The following is a 17,438-nucleotide window of genomic DNA, read 5'->3' as shown; positions in this document are numbered from 1 at the left end:
GAGACCGGGGTCTGAAGGGTTTTTTTGGAAGTTTGCACTTGACCCAAAAGGTACTGTAGGAATGGAGAGGGGAGGAGACTGAGATGAAAGCTCCTTCACCCCACCCCTCTTGGAACCAACCCAACTCTGGCCCCTGAGGTGCTTTCTTCTCTTAGACTTTTGTTGTTGCCTCAAGAACTGGCCACACTGGCAGAAAAGGGAAGACAGGTGGTGAAACCTGAAGGCTTTTGCCTTGCACAAGGTTCCATATTTATCATCCCCTAGGGTCCTCCAAGCCTGACAGGAGTAACCTCTGAGCACCACTAAGTGAAGACAAGTCTGGTACCCAAAGACTTTAATTTTTGACATTCCCACAGCCCTCCAGGGACTAAGTGTGTTTTCAGACCACCATGGCGAGCTTGGACTTGGTGGATGTCAGAGTGCTGGTGGAGAGGCGTCTCTCCAGGAGGCCACTGCTGGGGTCCGGTTTGGCAGGAGCGGGCTCAGAAATCCCAGGGGCCACAGCGTCTTCCCTGATGAGCAGACACAGGAGATGTTGTTAGTGAAGCCTGGAAGTTTTCTACCCGCTGGCTGAACAGCTGGCCTGATCAGCTGTGTGACTCATTGCAAAACTGTCAGCCCCATCACTTCCGCCAACCCCTCTACACACACACACACACACACACACACACACACACACACACACACACACACACGACTGAGGCAGTGGTGCTCCTCTGGCTAGCACAAAACTCCCCTCACCTGGTGGCCCAGACCCATCCCATGGGACTCCCCAAAGCTGGGGACTCAGGACCCATCCCCCCCATGGCCCACTTCCTACAGGTGTTATGAAGAGACCTTGGAAACAGGGCAGAGCACAGAGGAATCGTGCCCAGAATGCAGCTGACCTTGCTGTGACCCAATACTATATATGGCCATGCCCCTCAACAGCATTGAATCTCAAGGCTGACTCTCAACTCTGAATACCATCCCAAAATGCACAAAGATGTCAGTTGGCATTGGCTGAAATCAACCATTTTTTTGGTGTCAAGGATTGAGCCTAGAGGCCAGAGAGATAGCACAGCAGTAGGGCATTTGCCTTGCATTAGGCCAACCCAGGATTGACAGTGGTTCAAATCCCAGTATCCCATATGGTCCCCTGAGCTTGCCAGGGGCAATTTCTGAGTACAGAGCCAGAAGTAACCCCTGACTGTCGCCAGGTATGACCCAAAAACCAAAAAAAAAAAAAAAAAAAAGGATTGGAGGATTGAGCCTAGAGTCTCAAACATGAAGGCAACTGGCCTATGGCTCTTCTATCTTCCCTATCTGCACACCCTCAGGCCTCCCCTGCCTACCTCAGGTCACTGCCCACGTATGTCTCCTGGGGCCGCTTCCTTCTTTCCTTCTGAACCCGTATCAGGCAGAACACAGTGATGGACAGAAACAGCACAACCAGGAGCACCCCGATCACTGCTCCAGCCACCCGGCCTCCTGTGGAGGGATCTGAGGGGACAGAACTCTTAGGGCCACAGCGCCTGCCGCACCCCCTCCCAGGGCCTCCTCCACAACCCAGCCCTACCGGTCACGGAGAGAGCCAGCTCGCAGGATGCGCTGCCCAACTGGTTGGTGGCCACACAGCGGTATGTCCCCGAGGAGGCCAGGGAGAGGTTGGAAAGGATGAGCTGGCCGGACACCTCATCTGGAGGGCACAGAGGAGGCCACAGGGGCCCAGTGCTGAGCACACCCTCACGTCCTCTCTCCCAGCTTTTGCTTTAACACAGTCCTATCCTGTTCAGGAGCCATTGCCTGGATCTGTCAGTGGGGAAAGCAACCTCGAGCGGTGAAGTGACTTGTCCAAAGAGGCCCAGGAGAAACATTGAGCCTGAACAACCCCTGCTTGCCCACTCTCACCTCCTCCCACTTCCCATGCAGGGGAGCAGAGGCTGTAGTTTGGGGGGTTGGCTTGCTGCCTTCATGTCCTCCCTGGATGGCCCTACACTGACCCAAGCTGGTCTCCACTGAGCATTTGCTTTGGGTCCCCTTGGGGGCCATTTGGCTCCATTGAGGGGTTCACAGGAACAGGTATTAGCAAGGGAGAAGAGAAGCCAGGTAGATGCTTCTGCCACCAAAACTGGAGATATGAGCCAGGCCAGTCCACACTGCCCACTGAATTCTTGCTAGAAGACTTGGAAATGACTTATGAATGGCAGAAAATCTCAGAGAAATCCTCCAAAAACAGCCATGTTCATGTACATGGAGTGGCCCTACCTTCCTCTCTTCCAGCACTAGTTTGGGAATTGTCCCCTGATCATGCAGTCACAGGACAGACCAGTGAAGACGGGGGGGGGGGGGGGGGGGGGGGGGGTGGGCAGACAATGTCAAGAGAGAGTCCAGACTTTTTTTTTTGGAGTGGGGGTGTTTACATCCAATGGCACTCAGAAATTACTCCTGACAGCCTCAGGGGACCGTTTGGGATCTGGGGATCGAACCTACGTCAGCTGCTGCATCAAGGCAAATGTCTTCCCCTTTGTGCTATTGCTGTGGCCCAAAGTGCCCAGATTTGCCTGGGTACAGACTCCCCAGCTCCCCATGCCCTGCACCTTACCTTGCACCATGCTGCCCTGGGGAGATGCAGGGGCAGACCCCAAGCGAATCCAGTTATAAACTGGCTTGGGGGCGCCCTCGGAAGAGCTGCACATCAGCGCCGCAGCTCCTCCCACGGAGATGTCACCAGTTCGTCTGCACGAGGGTCTACTGGGGGGCACTGCAAGACCCAGAAATAATCAGAATCTCATTTAGCTCCTTCACCAAATAGGGCTGTGTCTCTTCCCAAGCCACTCTGCCCAGCCCCACAGAAGTGATCTCAGCCTGTACTGGAAATGCTCAGAACTTAACAGGTCTGTCTTTTTTTGTTTGTTTGTCTTTGTTTTGGGGCCACACCCAGCGGCACTCAGGAGTTACTCCTAGCTCTGCACTCAGAAATCACTCCTGGTAGGCTCAGGAGACCATTATGGTATGCCAGAGATTGAACCTGGGCTGCTTGCAAGGCAAATGCCCTTTCCACTGTGCTAACACTCTGGCCCCAAGACAAGTCTGTCCTTGTATCCATTCCTACCCTCTGAGCTCACAAGGGAACACAAAACATCTCTTAGCCTTTTGGATGCTTGAAAGCAGCTCAGGCTTCTAAGTCCTAGCTCCCAACTATAACCATCCTCAGCTTCAGGAAGTTTCCTCCTAGGTGTTCATCGCTGATCTGACTGGATCTCAAGAGATCCAGGAAGCTGGGAGCAGGCTGCTGAGGGCCACTGACCCTCGCAGGGACAAAATCAGCTCCCAGGAAATGCACTGTAGGGCTGTGACTCAGGTGCCTTTATAAGGGTGCGGCCTACTCAGGCCTGGGCAAGAGATTGTGCTCCGTAGGGTTGAGCAGGAGGTCAGAGGCACTGAGAAGGAAGTGTTTTCCTGTGGGGTCCCCCCAGGGCAGCTGTGTTCTTGGGTAATTGGGAATCACGGAGCCCAGCCTGGCTCACCTAGCACAGTGAGGTTGATCATCCCCAGGCCGTTGGTGTCAAAGTCAGGCGGGTTGTTAACATGGCACAGGAAGGTCCCAGTGTCTGAGGGCTGGACGCTGCTCAGTTTCAGGGTGGCCACCCCCCGCGTGGGAGGGCTCTGCAGCAGGCTGGCCCGTTTTCCCTTAGAACCAGTTGGATACAGGCGGCCATTGGTGAAGTATAAGATCTGGTGGTGAACAGAGGGTACAGACACACACGGCTTTTCTCAAAAGTGGGCGCAACCCCCAAGACCCACCTGGTCCAGATGGGCGCCGTAATGTTTCCACAGAGAAAGAAACAAATGAGAAAACCAGGAAGAGCCATAGTGTACGATGAAGGATTGGACTGAACCTGGGGTTGCACTAACATCAGGGAGGTTGGACCAGGACCAAGTGTCCTTACCCCCCTTCCATGCATACTGAGCTTCCCCACGAGAGTCATAGGTTGACTGGACTCTGCTCCTGCCTCTCCAGAACAGGACCCCCCAAAGCAGGAACCCCTGCATCAGCCCACCCCCAAGAGTAGACACCCCACCTTACTCACAGGCTGGGTTTCGGAGAGCGGTCTCCCAGGCGGCACGAAGCTCCACTCCAGGGCAAAGTTGTCCCCAACCGACGTGCGGTAGGTGCAGCCCAGCTCTGCTGTCCCACCCAGTGGTGCACTCAGGGGCTCAGGGGGCACCGTCACCTCCACGGCCAGCCCCGGAGCTGGGGGACAGGGGCCAGCTGACGTGGTGTCGGCCAACCCTTGGCTTCTTTCCTCAAACCACCTTTGTCAGAATTCCCCTCTCCCCTGCAACAACCATGCAACAGAATTTCCCTCTCCCCTCCAGCAACCCCTTCAGCAACCATGCAGCTTCCGGGAGGGAGGCGTCCAGTTTTCCTAGTCAGTGGGTGAAAGGCACCCACTGGGCAAGGTAGGGGGTGTGTTAGCTGCTCTGCAGGGAACCTAGGACTTTGCTGGGGTTCAGATGTTTTGCAGGCAGGAGCCCCTCTCCATGCCCTGCCCCCTCACTCCAGCTGCCCTTTGAGGCTTTTTGCCCACCCCCTTATGGGACCAGCCCCTTTCTCACCACTCAGGCGTGCCACAACCAGCAGGACCCCTGAGAGGAAGGAGCCAGAAGGCCGGGCCATGCTCCGTCTGTGTTGAGGGGTCTGGGAGCTGGCAAGGTTCTGGGCAGGAGACGCCTGGTTATCTCAGAGCAAACAAGAGGCGAGGCCTGAACCAGCCAGCCTGAGAGCTGCGCTCCTCCTCTGGGCCAGGCCTACCATTGGTGAGTCTTCCTTTACCTGTCCCGGAACTGTCAGGCCTTGGGGAGCAGGGTGAGCTGACCCCTTCCAGAACCTCCTTCTTGTCCTCAGCTCTCCTCCCCACCTTCCCTTCCCAGGCACTTGCATTCATATAGGCGTTGCCATGGAAACCAGGCCTCCCACTCGGAACCCCTTGGTGCCTGTGAGTGGAAAGGGTAGTGTCTAGCTCAACCCAGGACAGGGGTCTCTGCTGCTGCAGAACAGGCATAGGAAGGTCTCTGGGATCAGAGAGGGGACGCAAGTATCTCAGGGGATCCCAGAAGTAGCCTCTCACTAGAGAATACCACAGGCTTTCAAAGACCCACCATGCAAGCCAGGAAGTCTGGCCATAGGAATCACTCAAACCCAGTACAGGGGCCTCCCTCTCTGAGTCATTCAAGTCCCCACGGCACCCCCTCTGCAAATGTGAAAAAGCTAGGACCCCACTTCCCATACACACACAGTGGATCTTTATTGAAACTTGCAAAACAAAACCCAAAACACACATTTCAAGTTAGTTTTAAAAATAGAGTCCCTGCCCCAACCAAACCCAACCAAACCAGCAGGACAGGTTCCCAGTACACAGGGTTGGGGGGGGGGGGAATGGTGTTAGTGGTTGGGGGTTCAGGGGCCTGGAGGGTTCATTGTCATGAGGTCTCCAGTCTTGAATCTCAGTAGCTGTCTCAGGAGGGAAGGAAGAGCTATTTCCTTCCAGGCCCTTCTCCCACCTCCTAGACTCAGTTTCCACTTGGAAAACAAGTCAGGGCCAAAAAACTGGGGGTCTGGAAGGTGGCCCCCTCCTCTCAAGACTCAGGGATCCAGAAAGGAAGGACAGAGATGACATGTGGCCCCAGGGGCCCAGCCAGACTCATACCAGAGACCCAGCCTGGCTCTGGGCAGGCACCATGACAGGGACTGCGCCCATGCGGCTGAGTGCTGAGGAAGACATGCTGCCTGGGGGGGCTGCCGGCTGCTGGTGGGCCTCATTTGTGCTTGGCAGCTTGGGTGAGGACAGGGCCTGGCTGGAGAGGCTGGGTGTGGGGGTCATGGCCCCCTGCCTGGAAGGGCCTGGGGTTGAGCGGAGGGCACGAGCAGACGTGACTGAAGACAGGGTCCCGTTCTTGGAGATGGTGTCTGACCCTGCCTTGGACCAGGGCAGGGTCCGAGGCGCCATGGCATCCTCCCTGGTCAGCAGGGAAGAAAGAAAGGGGTGTGAGGAAGAAGGTGTGAGGAGCTCCCCTATTGGGCCTTCCCAGAGAGAAGCCCCATGGTGCCCTGATCTCTGGAGGACATGGTCAGGCTCACTCACTTGATGTCGTTGGCTGACTCTTCCACACCCTTGTTCTGGGCACGGCGGCGGAACAGAAAGACTAGCGCAGCCAGCAGGGCCAACCCCAGCAGGGTGCCCACAATGGCCCCAGCCACCACCGTAGACCTAGGCCCTGGAAAATCCAGAGGTCAGCGGGGGACATCTAGTCGCTTCCCGACCCTCTCCAGCCCCACCATCCACGGCTGCCTTATGCATTTGCGCCTTTCCCAGGCAGGAAGAAGGCCATGAGGCAGGAAATGGTTAGACAACCACCAAGCAGTGGGGCTGCAATAACAGGACAGTGGGGAAGGCCTTTGCCTTGCATGTGGCAGACCCAGGTTTGATCCCTAGTATCCCATAGTCTGCCAGGAGAGATTCTTGAGCTCAGAACCAGGAATAAGCCCTGAGCTTCTCCAGGTGTGGCCCCAAAATAAGATAAATAAAATTTTACAAGCCACCAAGCATTGAGCAGGACAACAGAGCAGCAAATCCCTTATGAGGAACTTAGGGTGCAGAGCCTTAGTACACTAACCCCTGGACCCCCAGACCCCACCCCCTGACTTCTCCTGACCTCACTTACCCCTCACTGACCTGTGCTCACTTCCAGGGTCACATTGCACGAACTGCTGCCCACCTCGTTGTGGACTTTGCAGGTGTAGACTCCGGACATGGACGAGGACAGGTTGGTGAGGTTCAAGAACCCCTTGAAGGTATCTGTGACATGACAGAGTAAGTCTCAGAACCCTGTTTTCCCCCCACATTCCAAAGCCCTGCTTCTCTGCAATGTCTTCTGGGACAGTCAGGACCTGTGTCTGTTTCTGGTGGGGGTAGAATTGTGACAGGCCACTGACTCTACCCACCAGTACCCCAGAGCCGAACCCAGTCAGCTACATGCCAGGCAAACGCCCTACCCACTGTGATCTTCCCATTGACTAACTGGAGTCTCAGGTTGCTGTGTGGAAGAGAAGCCTAACTTTTCTTGGGAGTAAGGGGGTGGTCTCCCAAGTTGTGCTCAGGAGGTCTTGGGACCCTCTACCGGTGATTCCTGGCCAACTAGGCTGGAGGGTCAATGTGAAAGTCTGAGGATGAAATATAAATAAAGCCCCTGTAGTTTCAGGGATTGCCTGGGTCACCCCAGCAGGGCTGGTGGCCTCCAGCGATGCTAGGAGAAGCCTCTGAACCCAGAGATATTCAGAGATATTCAAGGGACCATGTGGTGCCAAGGATCGAACCACAGTTGGTCACATGTGAAGCAAGTGCCTTAATCCTTATACTATCTAGAGAGATAGAGGTCTTTTATTATAAGAATAGCAAATGGGGGCCCGAAGAGATAGCACAGCGGCGTTTGCCTTGCAAGCAGCCGATCCAGGACCAAAGGTGGTTGGTTCGAATCCCGGTGTCCCATATGGTCCCCCGTGCCTGCCAGGAGCTATTTCTGAGCAGACAGCCAGGAGTAACCCCTGAGCACCGCTGGGTGTGGCCCAAAAACCAAAAAAAAAAAAAAAAAAAAAAAGCAAATGGGTAGGCTGGAGAAAGATTGAGAGAGGTTAAGGTGTTTGCTTTGCAACCCACCAACCTCAGTTTGAATCTGACAATGTAGATGATTTCCCAAGTCACTGGTAGGAGTCACACTGGTAGGAGAATGCCCAGAACACTCAGGGTGTGGCCCAAGACCTCTTGCCCCCCCAAAAGAACAGTCAATTGGTAAAAGTAGAACTAGAGAAAAAATGAAAATCCATCATTTAGATTCAACTATTCTGACATTTTGCTATACCTGTTATATTATTTTTTGTAAAACATTTAAAAATTAAAATGGCCATAAATCCCCCCCTCAATAAGGACATGGGCCTAACTCAGTGCAATGTCAACCCTAGCCACAGATAATAAATTGATAAATATTTACTTAAAGGACCTAATACTCTTATTAAAGCCTTCCAGGGCAGAGAACCAGGAGGGGAGGTAAAGACCTGGCTGGTCTTGCATGTGCCTGACTAGTTCTATCCAGGCACCCCAGCTGTCTTCTAAGCACCACCAGCTGTCACTTCAGAGCACAAAGTCAGGAATAGCCCCTCAAAACCAAGCCTTCCCTAACCCCATCCTACCTAACCTTTACGGTGGGTGTGTTTAAATCAAAGTTATTGAAGTTCACATTTTTTGTTTTGTTTTATTTGGGGGCTACACATAGCAATGTTCAATCTCAGGGGTTCCTCCTACTTCGGCACTCAGGAATTATAAGATGGCACCCAGCAACCAACCCCAAACGAAGGTGTTCTCCATCTTCCTCTTTCCCGTAAATCTCTCTTTGGGTATGTAAAAGCCCACTGAATTTCTTGACCTTTCCCCTCCTGGTATTAAGAATTGGTTTGAGGGGGCTCGAGCAATAGCACAGCAGTAGGGCATTTGCCTTGCATGCAGCTGACTCAGGACAGACCTGGGTTCCATCTCTGGCATCCCATATGATCCCCAGAGCCAGGAGCAATTTCTGAGCGCATGGCCAGGAGTAACCCCTGAGCATGACCAGGTGTGGCCGAAGAAAACAAAAAACAAACAAACAAAAATAATGGTTTAAATAAAGAAAAAAAGTTCTGGCTTTTTGGCTCAGCAAGAATGCATGAAGCGGGCCGGAGAGATAGCATGGAGGTAAGGTGTTTGCCTTTCATGCAGGAGGTCATCGGTTCGAATCCCGGCGCCCCATATGGTCCCCTGTGCCTGCCAGGAGCAATTTCTGAGCCTGAAGCCAGAAATAACCCCTGAGCACTGCTGGGTGTGACCCAAAAGCCACAAAAAAAAAAAAAAAAAAAAAAGAATGCATGAAGCAAAAGACCATGGACTCCATGTCCATCCTTTTCCTGACTGACTTGGCTGATTATTTCTTTGTCGCTACCCTGCCTCTTCAGACCTGGCTTCATGGAGTTTAGAAATATGGTGCCTGGGGTGATCTCACAGCTTGTGTATTTTTATTTTACAAAGAGTCATTCCTGGCAGTGCTCAGGGGATCATAAGGGATGTTGGGGATCAAGCGTGGGTCAGTCGCATGCAAGGCAAGCACCCTCCCTGCTATCCTATCTCTCTGATCCCTTGACAGCTGCATTTTACAAGTAAAAAAGTGGGGGGGGGGCGTCTGAGAGGCCCAGATGGCCCCAAAATCACACTGTGGATTCCAGAGCCCCAGAGAAAGCTGTATGCACAGGACAGATGCCCTCCAGTGCTCCCCAGCCCTCTCCTCTCCTCTCCTCTCAATCCCCTCAGCTGGAACACTGGCTCAGGATCTCCAGGAATTTCCTCACCTACGATTGGTGGAAAGAAAACCTCGGCGTTCGGGGGTAACCGCTTCCACTCGTACACACCAGCTGGCTTACTCCTCGGGGTTTTGCAGCTCAGGGTCACATTGGTCCCCTCATGGGGGGTGCCCATGACATGGCAGGATGGAGGCGCTGGAGGAACTGGGACAAGGTAACAGGTCAAAAACAACTTCCCAGTTCCCAGGATGTGGGTACCAGTGCTGGACGCCTTGCTTCACAGTCCATCCCCCCTCCACTCTATCCAAAGCACACCCCAAACACTATCAGATCCCCCTCCCATTTAGCCCTCTCGGGGTTTAGTGTGGGGTTCACCCACCCAGCACATTGAGCTCCATAGGGTGGCTTGTGGCATGCTCTGCCCTCATGCTTGCCCGGTTTTTCACATTCACAGAGCAGAAGTAGGAACCCGAGTCTTTTTCCTGGAGCCCCCGCAGCTGCAGAGACACGTTCTGGTTGGGCATGGCGTAGACCAGGGCCACTCGTTGATCCTTGTTAACTGTGGTGCCCCGAATATAGGCCAGCACCTGTTGTGGACATAACCCCATACTGTTACTATATGAGCACCCCAGACCCTCCCCTGCAGCCATCCGGTTCCATTGCCACCCTCTGACCACAGTGGTTCACTCCCCCCCCCCCCAGTGGTCCTGATATCCTTTACAGCAGCCTCTTCATCTCTAGCCAGGGTGCTTGGAAAGGAAAAAAGTGAGGTTCAGATCAGGAGGGGGAGAGGTGGGGTCAGTGGGGGAGGCTGCCCACCGTCCCTTGTTCCTCAGGAGGGCAAAAAGGGGCAGCAAGCAGAATAATCATTAGGAGGAGAGAAGTGACTTGAGAAGGAGGTTCACAGCCAGAAAACATAAAAATGAGCTGAACATATTTTGGTTGGTTGGTTTTGGGTCATACCTGGCAGTGCTCAGGGATTTCTCCTGGCTCTGGGGCAGCATATGGTCCAAATGCAAGGCAAGTGCTTTACCTGCTGTGCTTGCTATCTGCCCCACAAGCTGAACTTTTGATGAACGTTTGACTCCCCCCAAACACTTTTCTTCTCCAAACCCAAATCCTCAAGCCCCCCAGGGCTCTGGCTTTCCAGGGGAAGTTGGGAGAAAGGTCATTCCTCCAAGATCAGAGCAAAAAAAAAAAAAAATGGGAACAGAGCAGGGGATCCTGGAGGACACTCCTTCCTGCCCCCCCTTCCCGGGGCCCCTGTCCCCCTTCTACCTCACCTGTTCAGGCTCCTTCCCTACGTGCTGCAGGTACCAGATGGCTGAGAGCACCTCCCAGGACTCCCCGGACTCCTCTGGCATGACTGAGTACCAAGCAGGAATCACCAAGTCGGAACCTTCCACCACCTGCTTCTCCTCCAGGCCCATGTTGACTTGCAACTGGGCTGGTGTGGGTACCACTGCAAGAGAGCACAGGGGAGGGAAGCAGGGTCAGTGTGGATGTGGAAAGACTTGGATAAGGGGGCCGGAGAGATAGCATGGAGGTAATGCGTTTGCCTTGCATGCAAAAGGTCGGTGGTTCGAATCCCAGCAGCTCATATGGTCCCCCAGCCTGCCAAGAGTGATCTCTGAGCAGAGAGCTAGGAGTAACCCCTGAGCGTTGCCAAGTGTGACCCCAAAACAAAAACAAACAAACAAAAAGAGACTTGGATACACCCACCTGGGACCACTGATCTAATCAAGGGACAGACCGACTTGAACTATGTCACCTCCCCAGATGCCATGCCCGAGCCCAGTCATGAGGAAGCCCTGAGCACCCCCCCAAATAAAGGACGCTGGAGATTACTGTGCGCAGCCCGATGGGGGCACATTGGTGGACCCATTTCGAGACCTTCCTTTGTTGCCAGGGTCCCTGCAACTCAGTTCGAGGAGACTCAGATTCACAGCAGGTTTCAGGGTTGGGGTCACACACCAGGTAATTCATTTGCTGCCCCTAGCACCCTCTTTTCGCTCCCTCAATGCGACAGGCTCCAGCCTCCCCACTCTGCCAGGCTCTGCTAGCCTAGAACGTCCCAGCAGAACCTCAGCCACCACCACCACCCCCATTAAACCTCCCCACCAGGCCTTGACTGCCAATCCCCCTGGGAGGGTTGAAAACCAGAAAACTCAAAAGGACCTAGGCAGGTGTGGGGAGGTGGGGAACAGTTGTAGGCACGGCCCAGCTGTCAGTGGGTGCCTGAACCAGCAGTCCAGGCACTCACTATGGCCCTGCCAGGAAACTGGGGTGGAATGGAGGGGGGGACAGCGAGGCTCGGCCTCTCGGGCAGTCACCCCAAAGGCGGCCGCAGCTTAGCTTGGCCCCTGGAAGCCAGCTACCCATTCCCCTGGTGCCTAGTGTCCATGCGCTCGGACAGCCACACCCCAGGGTCTCTGGGCCCCCCTAAGGCCTGGACAGGATGCCACCACCCCCACCACTTCCTGGCCGTGCGTCCTGAGCATCCCACACCCTATTCCTTGGCCTTCTAGGCACCTCCTTCCCATTTCCTGGCGGTCCCTGCTGGCCCGACAGGAAACTTGTGCCCTGCGATAAGCCTGAAGACAATGGGGGAGGCAGTAAAGGGGGTGGACAACCTTTGTGGACCTCAAGGAGATCCAGGGTGGATGGCCCGGAGACTTCCTGGTGTACACCTGGGCCTAGGAACTGCCTCCGAGGGGCCACCTGTGTCCCAGGAAGGCGAGAACCCTAGTCCGCATGGGGACCTGTCTAGCAGTCCCTTCCAATGCCTTGCTCAACTCCCTAGAGTCTGGGCAAGTGCTCCCCAACTCCAGGGATGCCTGATGCAACGGAATCCCTCCAACTCGGGGTTCCCTTTCTGTCCTGGAGTGTGGACTGGCCTGGAAGGTGCAGAAGGGAGTTTGGGACCGAGCAAGCCCCTGGGCGCGCTCTCCGGAGCTCAGGGCGCAGCCGGCGGGAAGCAAAGTCCTGGCTCCCGGGGCAACTATTTTTAGTCTTCCAGCAGCTCCCTGAGAAACTACCCCCTCGGGCTTCTCACGCCCCAGAGAGCCGGCGGGGCCTCCCTGATCCCGGAGGGACAGAGCCGGGTGCCTGCCCTAAGCTGTTGCGTCCGGGCGCTGCTTGAGAGCTCAGGACAGCGCCCAGGGGCTGCGAAGATAGCTACAGGGCGCGGGGTTCTGCTCCCTTGCTTGGGATGTCAACCCAAAGGCCATAAAATGTAGGGGTGAGGGAGGTGGAGCACTGAGGTGGAGGAGCTGGGGGGGAAAGTTGGGCTATTGTGGGGTTCTGGAGCAGCCCCTTAGATTTAGTTCCTTTGGAGACACTTCCCGTTGGGAACCCCAGACGCAAAAGCAACAGGACTTGGACTAGCTCAGTCCCCATCGTGGTGCTGAACTCCACTGGCCCCTTTCAGGACTCTATTTGAGGGACTCCCAGACTCTGGGAGTCTGGGTAGGGAGTGGACCCTCTTTGATGGAGGGGTCTCTCTCTCTCTCTCTCTCTCTCTCTCTCTCTCTCTCTCTCTCTCTCTCTCTCTCTCTCTCTCTCTCTCTCTCTCTCTCTTTCTCTCTCTCGTTAAATTCCCTTTGTCCTTTGGGGGACCAATGGGAGTGGGGATGTCTCTGGGGCGGGGGCCACAATTCTGTCCTTTGGACCTGTGTTCATATCCTTCCCCCACTTCCTGTGTCCCAGATGACCTCACAGTTGTGCTTGGTGGGGGGGGGGGCACCTCCCTTGATTTGTAGGACAGGAAGCATCAGGAGGACCAGGGCTGGGGAATTGATATAAGTCCACACATCCAGCTTGGGGACACGGTAGGGGGGGGTCTGGAATGGACAGGCTCTTGGTCATCAGCTTATATATCTGGGGACAGGGAGGAAGCAGGAGAGGGGCTGGAGTTAAGTCCTTAAGCTCTTTAGCCAGAATCTCATCAGGTAGAGCTGATCAGGCTTGAGCTTTGGGGATGGGCGGTAGGGAGCCAAATGTGGGAGGATGGTCCCCAGCACCCAGTGCTATCCCAGACATAGTGGACAAACAGACAGAAGTTGGCATTTAAAAGATCAGACTGGGGCTGGAGAGTTAGCACAGCGGTAGGGCTTTTGCCTTTAAGCGGCCAATACCAAGGACCAACTGTGGTTCGAATCCAGGCATCCCATAAGGTCCCCCATGCCTTCGAGGAGCGATTTCTGAGCAGAACCAGGAGTAACCCCTGAGTGCTGCCGGGTGTGACTCCCCAAAATAAATAAAAATTAAATTAAATTAAATTAAAATAAACCAAAAAAGATCAGGCTGTGGGTGAGGGCCAGGACAGTGGAGAGGGTTGAGTCCCACCCAACCCACATAGAACAGACAGCAACCCAGCACCTCAAATCCTTCCCTGAGGGCAAGGACACACCCCAGTCTCTCCCCCGATATAGGGTCACTCACCAAACGTGCTCAGGGCCAGGAACCAACACCGCAGCAGGCTGGTGGCCACGACCAGGGGCAGAGAACTCATGGCCCTCCCTGGCCCCGACCTTCGGGACACCCCGACCCGCAGGTGCCAGCGGGCGCTCAGCGGGTGTAGACTCAGGAGCGGAGCCAGCAGCGCTTCTGGCAGCTGGAGGGAGAGTCCTAGCCGGGTGGGGACCGCCGGGGACAGGGGCGGAGCATGTGCCGGGCGTGGAGGTCGGGGCCTTCCGGACGGACAGAGGGTGGTGCACCGCGGGCCAGGAAGGGTAATAGGCGGGGCGGGCGGGAGGTCTCCAGGACGGGGACACCCAAAACTTCCATCCCGTCACCCGCTGCTAGGATCAATGGACTGGCCGCAAGGTGGCACCGTCCTCATCCCAAACCCGGTGGCCTGCCAGGAGGATAAGAACAGAGCTTGCTGAGCAAGGTGGGGTCCTGCTCTGCTGTGCCTCCAAGTCCAGCTGAGCCAAAGGGAAGAATCAGTTTGGATTTTTGCATCACAAGGCTGTGGTCCAGCCCCCCAAGTTGCCGGGAAAAGAGGGTGAGGAGGATCCCCTAAGCCCAGCATACCCCTTGGGGTTCACCTGTGGTCCGTGGGCAAATTGACCTCAGAGAGTGTTGGCATCATCCTCAGAGCCATTGACAGGGATCCTGCCAGGAGGATGGGGAAAAGATGGGGACAGGGTCACCCCATCCCTGGGCCGCCTGAGCTCCTATCCTGCTGGTAGCTTCCTATCCTCTGCTGCTTGGGGTCGACCAAAAGCCCACTTTTTTCCTCTTCATATTCGTCCCTCTGCTCCCTGTTTCCTCCAGGGTCCGCAGTGATCCTTCCAGCCCCCTGGAGCGCAATTCAGGTGGAAAGATCCCCGCAAGCACACACACACACACACACACACACACACACACACACACACACACACACACACACACCCGGTGTACCTCTGGTAGTGCCACCTGTGAGCGCACGCATCTGCACTCCCACCTCCAGGCACCCAGGTGCCACCCAGGGCTGGCAAGGGTCGCAGGGTGGGGTGGTGAGGGTGGGCAGAAGGCAGAACTGGCCCTGGCACTGCCCGCTCTGGGTGGCCAGTCAGTGACCAGGAAGTTCAGCTAGTTCCCTGGGGCTCTGCTTTACTCCACGAGTGGGGTGTCCTGCTGGTATTGGTGATCGTGCTGTGTGCTAGGCACCCCCCCCCCAAACTCCTCCTCCTCTTGTGACTTGGTTGGGTGCTCTTCAAATACCTGCCACGCAAATGCCTCTGCAAACCCTCCACTGCTCAAGCAACCCCTGGAATCTGAGATTTGTCAGCTTGGTGCAGCAGAGGCGACACAAGCAAACAGAGACATGAGAGGCTCATTACCTTAGGCGCTTGGAATTGTAGAGGTACGTTGGGTAGGAGATTCTTTGGGCTACTGATGGTTTGGTATTCCTTGTGTTGTGTTCACAATTTTCTTGACTTTACATTCTTGGGGGAGGGCGACACCGTGAGCCACAGCCCAGTGCTCAGGGCTTATTGTTTGTTTTGGGGCCACACCTGGCGGGGCTCAGGGGATACTCCTGGCTCTGTGCTGAGAAATTACTCCTGAAATGTTTGAGGGACCACGTGGGATGCTGGAGATTGAACCCGGGTCAGCCTCTTGCAAAGCAATCTCCGCACCCTTTGAACTATCACTCTGGCCCCTGGGAGATTACTTTTGACCGGGGCCAAACCCAGGTCAATGCCATGCAAGGTGGGTAAAGATATTTTGCAGCCAATTATATATTATTGTATATACCCATCCCCAGATCAAAGACTTCCATGAATTAACCCCTCTGGGAAGTTCTCTATGAAAACTTGGTACCCCAGAATAACTCCACAGCCCATGCCTATCTCCCAAAGTGCCTCATAAATTATAGCTTCCACATTCACTTGTAACTAATTTTTTCTTCCACATGAAAGTAAAGGTGCAACCCAGTCAGAGCAGGAAGCAATGTATCTGGAGCTGGGCAGATCCATTGGGATTCAGAGCTTGTAACCTAAGGAACGAATATTAATTCTGTCCCAAGAAAGAATATTCTTCCTTCTGACCCCAAGCATTCAAGGGTTGGAAGTAAGCAGAACAGCTTCATTGCTCTGTGAAAGTTTGCACCGAGCTCAAGTCACACGTCTACTTCCTATAGCTCCCAGACAGTTTGGGATGCTATGTTGGGTCTAGTTCTGTTTCTGAGATGACGAGGTCTCTTTATGCAGAAGGCATGATCCTGACAACTGAAGGTTGAGGAACCTCAGCTCAAATTCAAGTACTCAGTCATTAAAAAAACAAAAAACAAAAACAAAGATGAGTGGCTGGAATCTGTGCTTTGCGCACAGGAGGCCTAGGTTTGATCCCTGACACTGTCAGGTATGACCCCAACCCACCCCCTACACACAGACACACATATAAGAACTATCTAATGATTAAGAAATGCAAGTGGGAGTGAAAGATTGTTCTGAGTCAAGGGAGGAGCAGCATTACAGACAGCTGGGCTACATGGGACTGTCTGACCAGCAAATAGAGACTTATGTTCTCGGCTCCCCCAAAAGGCCAACACCTTGTACCTCACAGACAGGTCAGCTTCTTGTACCAAGGGAGTGTACCAGGGAAAGCATGGCTCTGGGTACTCTGTTGAACCACCAGGCTGTTTGTTACCCCATCCCCCATTCTTCCTGTGTAACCTTACCTGCTAGTAAGACCTGCCCATTTCTGGGAAGAGCCTTTGATGCTCGGCGCTTGTCTCCTCAAGGATGGGCCCCTCTGCACCTTAAAGCCCAATGGATAAAGGGCATGTTCAAGCGTGTGGCCAGTGTCTGCAACAGCCATGCTGGTAGAAGATGCCAGTCAAGCTATATTCTGCCCTGTGGCCTTGCTGACATCCCACCCCCAAGGGACACAAAACAGGAAACAGCAATTGAGGGGCAACCTGTCCTGGAAGTCCCAGCACTTGCAGGAATGCCCAAGCCCAGGCTTCAGAGATGGAGTGCGCCATACTCCTGCCTCCAGCCCCTCAAAGCTCTGGGAGCTCAAAGTGCTCAGAGTTCCTAAACAAGGTGGTAACAGTCTGGTTTTTGGATTGGGGCCGCCCTTGGCAGTTCCCAGGGCTTACTCCTGGCTCAGTGCTCAGGGATCAATCCTGATGGGGTTCTGGGGTCCATACGTGGTACCCAGGGATCGAACCCAGGTTGCAAGGTAAGTGTCTTCTCCACTCCAGCCCCAGCATACACAAGGTTAATAGAATTGCGTAAGGATTCTGTGGGCTCCTAAGAGAAGGTCTCAGGGGAGGATAGTGGAGTGGCTGACAGGGAGCTAAAGGGCTGCAGAGAGGACAGAGCCTTCTCCAAGGTCCAGTCGCCACATGAAGCCATTGTGAGAGCACAAGAGAAGAAAAGAGGAAGTTACTGAGAAGATGTCTCAGTGCTGACCAAACTGCTGTTCTTGGTATCACTCTTCCGACAGAAATTTGGTGTGGGCGCACTGGCTCACACTGGGTCATGCCTGGAGACCCTCAGGTGTCCCCCCCTTTGAGAGAGCAGGCTGCTAGGATCTGTGAAGGTGGCACCGAGCCCCAGAGGAGTGATGGTGCATG

At 54.6% G+C, this 17,438-nt stretch overlaps 2 protein-coding genes across 2 annotated transcripts; both read right to left on the bottom strand.

Annotated features, from left to right (window-relative positions):
- Positions 1–317: 317 nt before the first annotated feature.
- VSIG2 (V-set and immunoglobulin domain containing 2) lies at positions 318–4,931 on the bottom strand. Its single transcript, XM_049778360.1, has 8 exons — positions 4,820–4,931; positions 4,603–4,702; positions 4,074–4,299; positions 3,510–3,717; positions 2,585–2,743; positions 1,559–1,678; positions 1,335–1,482; positions 318–512 (listed from the first exon to the last, which is right to left on the bottom strand). Exons 1-8 carry the CDS (start codon positions 4,929–4,931, stop codon positions 380–382), a joined length of 1,206 nt encoding a protein of 401 aa, XP_049634317.1. The 3' UTR covers positions 318–379.
- A 335-nt stretch (positions 4,932–5,266) lies between these two features.
- Positions 5,267–13,957, bottom strand: ESAM (endothelial cell adhesion molecule). The gene is made up of 7 exons (XM_049777939.1): positions 13,811–13,957; positions 10,651–10,829; positions 9,747–9,954; positions 9,416–9,571; positions 6,720–6,842; positions 6,129–6,261; positions 5,267–6,003 (listed from the first exon to the last, which is right to left on the bottom strand). Exons 1-7 carry the CDS (start codon positions 13,878–13,880, stop codon positions 5,688–5,690), a joined length of 1,185 nt encoding a protein of 394 aa, XP_049633896.1. The 5' UTR covers positions 13,881–13,957; the 3' UTR covers positions 5,267–5,687.
- Positions 13,958–17,438: the final 3,481 nt, after the last annotated feature.

The sequence above is a fragment of the Suncus etruscus genome, chromosome 8 (assembly GCF_024139225.1).
Source record: "Suncus etruscus isolate mSunEtr1 chromosome 8, mSunEtr1.pri.cur, whole genome shotgun sequence".
Lineage (NCBI taxonomy): Eukaryota > Metazoa > Chordata > Mammalia > Eulipotyphla > Soricidae > Suncus > Suncus etruscus.
This window is presented reverse-complemented; position numbering and strand designations above follow the sequence as displayed.